At 47.4% G+C, this 11,014-nt stretch overlaps 1 protein-coding gene across 1 annotated transcript in view; it reads right to left on the bottom strand.

Annotated features, from left to right (window-relative positions):
• PLCG2 (phospholipase C gamma 2) overlaps positions 1-11,014 on the bottom strand; it is a 172,377-nt gene that overhangs the window by 27,058 nt on the left and 134,305 nt on the right. Inside the window, exons 29-31 of the mRNA XM_024124979.3 lie at positions 10,876-10,990; positions 9,771-9,938; positions 5,287-5,375 (exon numbers count right to left, since the gene is read on the bottom strand). Coding sequence (XP_023980747.1) covers positions 5,287-5,375; positions 9,771-9,938; positions 10,876-10,990 — 372 coding nt within the window. The remainder of the gene's footprint in view (positions 1-5,286; positions 5,376-9,770; positions 9,939-10,875; positions 10,991-11,014) is intronic.

The raw sequence follows: 11,014 nt of genomic DNA, 5'->3' as shown, positions 1-11,014 counted from the left end.
TTTGTTTGCTCTTTAGTTCTTCTAGGTCCTTGTTAACCGTTTCTTGTATTTTCTCCATTCTATATCCAAGATTTTGAATCATCTTTACTATCATTACTCTGAATTCTTTTTCAGGTAGACTGCGTATTTCCTCTTCATTTGTTTGTTCTGGTGTACGAGGCTGGATCTTTCTGGTGGGCAGGACCACGTCCAGTAGTGGGTTTGGGGGTGTCTGTGACCTTATTATGATTTTAGGCCACCTCTCTGCTAATGGGTGGGGTTGTGTTCCTGTCTTGCTAGTTGTTTGGCACAGGGTGTCCAGCACTGTAGCTTGCTGGTCATTGAGTGGAGCTGGGTCTGTGTGTTGAGATGGAGTCCTCTGGGAGAGCTTTTGTTGTTTGACATTACGTGGACCGGGGACATCTCTGGTTGACCAATGTCCTGAACTCAGCTCTCCCACCTCAGAGGCACAGGCCTGACACCCGGCCGGTGCAACAAGACCCTGTCAGCCACATGGCTCAGAAGGAAAGGGAGGAGAAAAAAGAAAGACAAAAATAATAAAACAGTTATTAAAAATAAAAAAAATTAAGTCATAAAGAAAAGAAAGATGAGAGCAACCAAACCAATAAACAAATCCACCAATGATAACAAGCACTAAAAACTATACTTAAAAAAAAAAAAAAAGAACCCTTGGACAAATGGTAAAAGCAAAGCTATACAGACAAAATCACACAAAGAAGCATACACATACACACAGACAAAAAGAGAAAAAGGAAAACCATATATAAGAAAGGAATAGAGCAGCCACATCAATAAACAAATCTGCCAATGATAATAAACTCGAAATACTAAACTAAGATAAACATAAAATCAGAAACAAATTCAATGCAGAGAGCAAACTCCAAGTCTACAGTTGCTCCCAAAGTCCACTTCCTCAATTTTGGGATGGTTCGTTGTCTGTTCAGGTTTTCCACAGATGCAGGGTACATCAAGTTGATTGTGGAGCTTTAATTTGCTGCTCCTGAGGCTGCTGGGAGAGATTTCCCTTTCTCTTCTTCGTTTGCACAGCTCCTGGGGTTCAGCTTTGGATTCGGCCCTGCCGCTGCATGTAGGTTGCCTGAGGGCATCTGTTCCTTGCTCAGACAGGACAGGGTTAAAGAAGCAGCTGAGTAGGGGGCTCTGGCTCCCTCAGGCCGGGGAGCAGGAGGGGTACAGAATGCAGGGCGAGCCTGTGGCGGCAGAGGATGGCGTGACGTTGCCCCGGCCTGAGGCGCGCCGTGTGTTCTCCCGGGGAGGTTGTCCCTGGATCACGGGACCCCGGCAGTGGCGGGCTGCACGGGCTTCCGGGAGGGGAGGTGTGGAGAGTGACCTGTGCTCGCACACAGGCCTCTTGGTGGCGGCAGCAGCGGCCTTAGCGTCCCATGCCCGTCTCTGGGGTCCGCGCTGATAGCCGCGGCTCGCGCCCGTCTCTGGAGCTCGTTTAGGCGGCGCTCTGAAGCCTCTCCTTGCGCGCCAGGAAACAAATCCACATTGTCATTTGAGCCACTCGTGGATCTCTGTATTTATGTACTGAATTTTTAAATTCAAAAGTTATGTTTTTGGTTTCAAATTCTAGACGGTCTTTTTTAGAGCTTTAATGTACATCCAAATAAAGCACTCCTCTTGTGGGTACGTGCCTGGTTTTCCACTGCACGCTCATGGTTTTGTATGTGCGGTAGTCACACCAAGGCACTGGGACACGGTGGAGGCACCTTGTTTCTGCTGTTTGGGAGCAGCACTGGTCAAGCTCTAGCTGTTGAGGCACGAGGAGGGCCTTTCTCTCTGTCTCCAGGTCTCCCAACCGTAAAGAAATCTTTCCCAATCTCAAACACCAGGACCAGCTCAGCTCCCGAGTGCAGCACCCCCTACTCATCCTCCAGGACCTCAGTGTGCCCCACAGCCCTTCTCCAGAGGGATATGTGTGAATCCACACATCTGCTCCGGCTGAGCCTTGCTGGGAACTACAGATCCTGGTCTTTCCAACGAGGCCACTCTACCCCTTGTACCTTAGCTCCCACCCAGCACGAAGGTAAGCACTGCCGACCCCGGGATCTGTACTCAGAGATCCTGGGGCTGCCAGTTTTCTCAAACGTACCCTCCAGATACTGCCAGCTTGCCCATCATGGATGGTAATTAGCATGACTATTCGAGTTTCCGTATTTCTCCTGCCCCATTCTTCCGAATCTCACAAGTTTAGATCATTTGAGTGAAGGAGGCCCTTTTCAATTAATGGCAGGATTGCATATAATACATCAACTTAAAAGAAACTATTTACTTCCAGAGAACGATTCGACATGTATCCAAAAATATATGGTCTTTTATTATTTTCTTCTTTGACCTATCATTCCATTGCAAAATAGCTAGCCTCAGGAAGGAATGTTTAATCAGTGTTATATGAAGACCTTCATTATTATAAAGTAAAAAGGTGCGAGCAACCTAACTGTCTGTCCATCAGTGGGAGAAAGGCTAAGTGAATTAAGGACCTCCACCTGAAGAAACAGGCATTAATGGCTTTGAAAATCATAAGAATATGGAAAAATGCTCTAGCATCATCTGTGAAGTGACTAAAGGGCACATATTCGTATTATATGAATCCAACTAGGAACATATCTATGCAAAAAATTATCAGGCAAAGGAAAGATATCAAAATGCTAGCAGTAGTTATGTACAGGTGGTTTATGGGATTTTTTTCAACCTCCCCCTTCCTTTTCCTACTTCTCAAATTAAATATCATAGGTAATAAAATGGTGTTAAAAAGACCCTTTGTAAACCATATATACAGCTAACAGAGGAACAGAATTGATAAGTCATTGTGACATTTAAATGGCTTCTTCAGAAAGGGCTCAACGTGCTTACTGACAGCTTTCTGGGGGCTTTAAACTCTTACCGCAGCCAATGTTTTATGAGTAAACTCCATCTCAGCTCACACTGGATCAATCATTTGCTCAGACAAGGCTTTCTGGAAGCTGTTTACCAGAGTGTCTGCCTGGCGTCACAGAGGATACAGTGATAAATAAAACGCCGTTTGACCTTGGGCACCCAGGTGTCCCAAACACACACCTCTCATCACGGTGTGGGGCACAGAGGCCAGACGGTGCCTGTGAGTGGCTTACACCCAGGTGACAGATGTGGAATCAAATAAAAGCTCGGGAACCGGTAGCAAAGATGAAACCTGCACGTAGTCAGACAACTTTTCCCCGGGGAACCCCGCACAAAGCCCCCTCGTCCCCCCACCCTCTCAGTGGCCTCCCCAGCAGAAGCTTCCCTCATTAAGGAGGTCAAAGCTGGATAAATACATTTTCTTTTAAATACACCAATTGCATCTGCCGCCGGTGCTACCTGGTCATTTAAATTCTTTATAACGGTTCCGGGTTGTTTAACGACAGCTTTGCAGAGCAGTGTGTAGACGAATGCTCAACAAGGCCTCCCAGGAAAGGGAGGAATTTATATAGAACTTTCGTGTCGAGCATTTCTATCACTTAGAATCATGAAAGGTCATTTTTTTGGACGTATAATTTAAGGCTCAAGTGAAACCTGATTTTCATATAAACATTACATTTACTTTGACAGGAGTCCAAAGTGCTAACATTTAAACTTTGTTTCAAAATGGAAAACCTTCCATTATCCATCCCCTTCTCCTTTTCAGACAGTTTCATCATCACTAGCTTATTTTATACCAACAAACTGTCACTGAGGTTCTTTGGCCCCCACCTACCGTGCCTTGTAGTTTTGCATCCTCTTCCACCTTGATGCTTCTAAAATGCTTTTGAAACTATCAAGGTTATCAAAACTGAACGGAAGGCAAACAGCTATGCAGAAAGCCTAACGTTCTCTCCTCTGAGTTTTTACTGCATGGGCGATGGCTGTGGCTGTTCAAAGGCATCCCCATCCTTGCCGTCTCCCTTCCCCACTGGATGGTGCTCAGCTCTGCAGGCACACCCGCGAGATACTGCAGGTTGGGTTCCAGACCATCCCAATAAAGTGAATAGTGCACTAAAGCGAGTCACACACACGTTTTGGTTTCCCGGTGCATGGAAGAGTCACGTTTCCACTGTACTATATCGGTTACGTCTAAAAAACAATGTACCTACCTTAACTCAAAATACTTGATTGCTAAAAAATGCTCACCATCGTCTGAGCAAGTCATGGTGATAACAGCCAAGATCACTGATCACCATAACAAATACAACAATAATGAAAAAGTTTGAAATATGCGATTACCAAAATGTGAGACGGAGACACGAAGAGAGCAAATGCTGTTGGAAAAACGGTGCCAACAGACTTGCTGGTCACAGGGTTGCCATAACCCTTTAATTTGTTTACAAAACGCAGTATCTGGAAAGCGCAATAAAACGAGGTATGCAACACTGACCAAGCCCACGTCAGCCCTCCGGGTTTTCCAGGTTCTCCCAAGATAACTGGGGCGAGCACAGATTCACCCAGCCCGTGCTGAGTGTTGTGGTTAGGGGAGTGGAAAGACCCTGGGAGATTGTACTGGCCACATACGGGGCCTAGTGGGGTTCGTTCTAGAAGAGAGGCCGTCACAAAGACTCTGAAGCTCTAGAATCACAATACACACCATCAAACCCAAGACCTGAACTACCCACTCCTCGGTGCTGCATTCTTAACCTTTTGTCCTCACCAACCTTATCTCATCGTCTTCCATAATTCAAGGAGGCCGAGCCCTTTCCATCAAGCCTACCCAAACTGGTTAACCAAAGGAGAGAATAAGTATCTTCAAGGCCGCTGCAGACCAAAAGAACAAGAAGGCAGGCTCCACCAACAGCAGATAAAAGCACAAAAGGAGTGCCGCTCGCTGCGGGAACTTGACGTCCATGAAGTCCCTTCCCCAGGACAAGCCATGACAAAGCTTTGCTAGATGCTTGCAGACCTCTGGAAGGGATTACCAAAGACCAACAGGTGAGGAAAAGCACGCAGGAAAGATGCATTTACCCAGAAGAGCACTGTCTTGCCTGGCTCTGACTGAGATGAAACCAAAGAACTTCCAAAGAGCTTCCCCCTTTCCAACTACACAACCTCTTCACGGAATCGTACAGCATCCTGCCAGAAGAAAGGCCGCTGGAAGGAAAACCCTAGGACCTCGGGGGAAATCTGTAGCTAAAAGGAATCCTTCTTTTATGATGTGGCATGTGTAGCTAGATAATTCTCCATGTGTTCCAGGTCCCTCAGCCATACTCTTTGGTCGTCTCCACCCCACCAGCAGACATACATAGCTCAGGGAACCCCAGCTGCTGTGTCTCCACCCACCAGGACTGGCCGCATCTCACAGAAAACCAGGAGGGAAGCCAGCTCCAGGTCTTCACTGTAGCCGTTCTTCAGAGGAACAGATCTAAATCCTGCAGAGTGGAAAAACAACACCAAGGCAGGCAGTTAATGTCACACCTTTGCTTTCTTGGAGTATCCAGGGATCACATACCCAGTGCAAGGAGCGGAGAGGTCAGTGCCCCATGCTGTGGGCTGACTTCCTTCCTGGAAGCCACGGGTCCCACCCTGATGCTTGGGGAGAGAGGCTGCCGAACACAGCCTTGACTGACACGTCCATCCGGAGAGGTGAAGTTAAAAATGCCTGCCATCTAGGAATGAAAATGACTCACCCAGAGCGAATTAAAACCCACAGAACGTTGCACATTGAATTCAGAGCGACTACAGCTGTAGTTTCGATTCCTTAAATGCCCCTGAGGAGGCCAAAGACTCAAAGGAGTAATGACGCCCCACGTTCACTTTCTCCACTTAGCCCTTCACAAAGCTCAGGGCGAGGCAGTGTTTTCTCTTTAAAGATTTCCGAGGGGAAGAAATCTGCCTGTCCCCTGGCACTTGATAGCAGCATTGATCATCCTCCTCTAACAGCCATTCCCAATTAGGAGCTGTGTCTGACGGTCATTTAAATGTTCCTTTTTATTTAGGAGAGGGTTGAGGTGGGGCTGCGTCCCCCCGGCTCCCCTCCCTATTAAGTAACGTTTAAGGCAACACATCTCAAAGTTGGTTGGTTTGCTTGTTTTGACGAAGTAGTATAACTGAATACACAGTAGAAATGAAAGTCTCGCCCCCACCCACTCAGAACCCCTTATTCCAGAAGGAACCACTGTTAACAGTATCTTTCCAAAACAGTCTATGCATATGTTTGTTTCCCTTAAAATCGCAAAGGATAGTACCCTGCCCAGCAATTCTGTACCTTACAGTTTCCATTGACCACTCTATCTTAAGGATTTACTATATAGCCCTAGTATCACTTTGAAAGTTTTTAAATTGAAATATAGTTGACGTACATTATGTTAGCTTCGGGTGTATTACGTAGTGATTTGATATTTGCATACATTATGAAACGATCACCACAATAATTCTAGTAACCATCTGTCCCCAAAGTTAGTACAATATTACTGGCCATATTCCTTATGCTTTTATATTATATCCCAGTAGCTTCTTTGTAAGTGGAGATTTGTACCTTGAAAGCTTTTTATTTGCACTGCATCTACTGATTGTCTGGGACAAGCAACGCTCAAAGTAGGGCACGTGGGCTAGTTTCTCTGTGCCTTCCACCAGTCAGGTTTTGGCTTGTTTGATGACTATTCTTATTTCTCTCAGAGAACCTTTTTTAGTCTGTCAGCTGATTTATCACCTTTAAATAGTATCTGTTGAGTCCCTCACTTCGCACTGCTAATGAGGAGGAAATTGGCATGCTTACATAACCCTATAGCGTCTCTCCCTTTTCCTCCCCTAATCTGGGTAAGTGGTATTATTATTTCTACATCAACACGGTGTGTCATATTTGTGTTCCATTTTGTAACCATAATTCTCCCACAAAGGGAGGCTTAGTTCTGTAAAAGAACATGACAAGGAACACTTGTACACTCACAACCTAAATCTTACCATTAACCTTTTACTATACTTATGTTTATCCACCCACCAATCTATCATGTGTGATATTTACTTCATATTTCAGAGAAAGATGAAGGCCTCTGTACACTTCTCCTTATGTCAGCATGAATCTCATTCACAAGAGGTCAATATTTGTTCAGTGTCACTTTTGTGATACAAAATTTACACACAATGAAACGCACAAATTTTTTTAAATGTCCAATGCTCACCACCTTCTTACTGAACGGAACTTTTCCATCAGTATTCTGGCTGGCTAAATTTGTCTTTTGTATTCTTGAATATGAGCTCATGGGACATATAATCCCTGGACTGTGTGAACACATCCATTCTGTGATTTTTATACTTGAGTGACAGTGTGAGTGGGTATAAAACTCTCAGGTCACACTCTTTTCCCTGGAGGATTTTGGGAACACTGCTCTCCTTGAATTTTGCTGTAGAGAAGTTTTCTGGTGTACTTTCCCCTTAGAGGTGTTGGGAATTATGGTGATGTGAATCACCTGTGGTTCTTATTAAACTGCAGATCCTGACTCCAGAGGTCCGGGATGGGGCCGAGATTCTGCATCTCTACCGAGCTGATCTATGGACAGTGCGGAAGCAGTCAGTCTAGGTGTCGAGTGATGTCAGAACGTGCTGAACTGCTGTGGCGTTCTGGGGGGCAGCCCGTGCACCCCAGGCAAAGTGGCGCGGCCCAGGGCGTGCCTCCGAAGTTGGAGAAGTGAGCTCTGTCCCTGCTGTGGCTGGACGTCTCCAGTTCCACATACCTCCTGTCACTGCCCAAGCCTCACTTTTAGGAGCGGCCCTTCACATATATTGGGAGTAGGGCTGAACGGTGTTTGCCAATTTCACTAAAAATAGTTTGGTTCCGTTTTTTCCTCTTATTGGTTTTGGTAACATCACAGAGGAAAGGGAAATAGAGACATCTTTTGACGTAGCATCAGTATTTTTGGCTTATTAGGAGCAGGGGAGGCCCTGAGGGTGGCCTGCAGAGTAGGGAAGACCATGGGGTTTGAATCCCAGCTCTGGTCCGAAAGGTGCGTGACCTTGACCTAGTTAATGAACATCTCTAGGCCCAAAGTGCTTATATTTACAAAGCGGAGATGATAAAACCCCTTTCACAGGACTGCTGTGAGGATTAAAAGAGAAAGAGTTTAAGGCACCAAGCACAATGAAGGCTGTTTTCCTTCTTTCCCGAGCTCCAGCTGGCTTAAGAGCTTAAGTGCATCTCTAATGACAATGGGCAGAGTTTATTTTTGAGTTCGATGCCTTACGCACAAAGGTATTGTTATTCTGTGTCACGCCTTCCATGAATATGGATGTACCAGGCAGTGCTAGCAGCGGGACAGAGAGAGAAGGTCTTACAGGGAGCATCTCACAGCTGGGGGAAGGGTCACATTTTCTATCATCCTTGAATGTTCTTTGTTGTTTTTTTCTTAAATCTCTCCAAGCTAAGCCAGAGCATTTTCTAGATGAGTCGACAGGACCCTGTTAGGTGGCTGGTCAGCAGGGTTCCTCAGCTGACCTCTCTCTAAGCCTTGGGAGGGGCTACGGTTCACCTCCCTCCTCGGGACCCGGTAAGGAGGGGGAAACAGCCGAGACACGGCTCTGTGCAGGATGAGTCCAGGGGAGGTGGGTTAGGAAGGAAGGGGTGGGCACAGTTAGCACAAAAAGAAGTCTGTCCTAAGCCTTCCTTATTGGGCTGATGTAAAAGAGGCAAATTGCAGAGTACAGTCCTGTGGCGGAATTGCTGGGTTTAGTTTCCAGTGAGGCCAAGTTAACCAAGAGGGTTGGCAAACATCAGGCCTCTTGGACTTCCAAAAGAGTGTTCCCTGCTGTTATTAAATCAGGAAGATGGTACTTCTAATCAGACAAGTTAAATATTTCTCAGGTTCCTGTTCAATCTACTCATTCGCTTAGGACTTTGTTTCCTCGATAGGATGGGCAGCCTCGGTCTCACTCGGTTTTCTCCGAGTGCCCTCTGAGCAGCTGGCTAAACATGCAGATTCCTGGGCCCACCCAGACCGGCTGAACGAGAACACCCTGGGATGGGCCTGCATTTTCTAACTGGAATGCCCTCACACACACGTCTAGTTGTAGAAATGATTAGGTGTCTATATAAATTTAGGGACTATCGGGTATGTTCCAAGTTTAGAAAAAATTTTTTTAAAAAAGAGGAAACAGGACCTAAGGTTTCCAAACAACATCAAGAGAAAAGACTATCTTTGTATACAAATCACTGAAATGAGACTGATCGTTTGCTCTCGAAAAATGATCCCTGGAAAAGAGAGGAACAGTGACCTCATGAAGAATTTAGAAGGATCTGTGACTGGGGTCTCTCAGAAATACACGGCCCTTCTCCAAGCATGAAGGGGTTTTGTGTTTTGCTCAGCATGGGAAGGTGAGTCAACCATCCCAACCTCACAGAAGAGGAGGGTGATGCTCGGACAGCCCAGGTGACTTGCCCAGGGTGCCACGGGGAAAAGCAGGCCGAAGACTGTAGTTCCGGGTCTCTGCCTTCCCTGGGAGCACCTTACCGGCCCCTGAACCTGCCTGAGGAGAGGCCGACAGCTTCTAACCTTCCAAAACGGAATCAAACTACAGGGCCAGGTAGACCGTCATCAACTAAGAATGCAGTTCTGGATGCAGAAGCCCCACTGTGAGCAGCCCAGCATCCCATCCTGCCACTTTCCGCGGCCCCCGTCCCAGCTCATGGGAACTCCCGCGAGATCAGCTGTCCAACCTACCCACGATTGAATCAAAGCCAGGAAAAAGGCTTTTTTCTTTCTTTTCAAAGCCAGCAGCCCAGACCCAAAAGGATGCCAATCCAAGCCAAACATTATCATTCAAACGGGTCTTACCTGACTTGATTCCTTTAATGGGGAAAGTGGCATGCGCGAGAAAGTTGGGATCGCTGAACATATCTTCCTCGTAAACCACAAAGCGCAGAAACGCGAGGTTTGGGTCATAAATTTCAAACGTCACCTTCTCCTGTGTCGGAGCCCAAACAGGGCTTAGGCCGTTGTCATCTGGAAGGAGATCCAAGCTCACTTAGAGGCCCCATTCGTCCTGCCCCCTCTTGGTCATACCGTCTCTACATCCGTTGCCTTTGAATCTCTGTAGCAATGGTGTAAATACACATCTAGGCCAGGATCTAAGAAATAATTGTTTTCCAATGGCATCGCCGGCCTGGCCCTCAGTAAGCAGCGGGGAGGCTACCACCACCCCTTATAGATCTCCCACCTCAACTCCCTGGGATGGGGGGGTGGACAGCAGTGCAGGAACAGGTAGCTTTGGACGAGAGAAAAGGAGACAAGAAGCCACATCCCTCGTCGGATGGGGGAGGTGGGTTAGGCGCTCTGAAGAGATGGCGGGGTCTGGAGTCGCCAGGGGAGAACCAGCCTCGGGGAGTAAGGTAAATAGTTAACTTTCACCCTCCACAAAGGCCAGTTTCACTGGTCAGCACGTGAGCTGTTCATCGGGCTACCTTCTACCAGGGGCAGTGGTCCCAAGCCTTAAAAGGCCCACAGTTCAGTTTTCTCCAGGCTTCAAATGGCAGAACAGGCATTCTCTGGGCTTCCCTGCCCTCTGTGGGTTAAGATCACCCAGGTCGGGCTGCAGCCTTCTGGGTCAGGTCAGCCACTTCGTCTCTTAGCCCTGGACTCAGCAGGTAAGCAGGTGAGGGCTAGATGCACAGAGGGGGGGCACCCCGGAGTGATGGGGAGCTGGAACCCTGCCGGGGCCCCCCGATGTGCGTTACAGGCTGAGAAGCACAGCAGCGGGTCCACGTCCAACTCCTTCATCACGTGGCCCTTGGTTTCCCCTCCCCGAGCTGCCCCCAGCAGGCGCGGGGGATGAAGGGAAAGACCCGGACGCCAGTGCGTTACCGAATCCCCGATGGCTAGCACCCCAACGAATGATTCAGCTTGCCTGGAGTTTAACGGAAGAAAGGACCCGGCAACTTACTCACAACTGTTGTTTTGAACTTGTTGTTGTCATATTCGGCTCCGCATATTTCCACCTCCACAAAGGGACATGCGATACTTCGTCCAGGTTTGGGGAGATGACGAGCCCCCAGAACCTAGGACCCCAAAAGCGAGTATTG

The sequence above is a fragment of the Physeter macrocephalus genome, chromosome 17, assembly GCF_002837175.3.
Source record: "Physeter macrocephalus isolate SW-GA chromosome 17, ASM283717v5, whole genome shotgun sequence".
Taxonomy (NCBI): Eukaryota; Metazoa; Chordata; class Mammalia; order Artiodactyla; family Physeteridae; genus Physeter; species Physeter macrocephalus.
The sequence above is the reverse complement of the archived record's forward strand: the minus strand, read 5'-3'. Positions and strand labels throughout refer to the sequence as shown.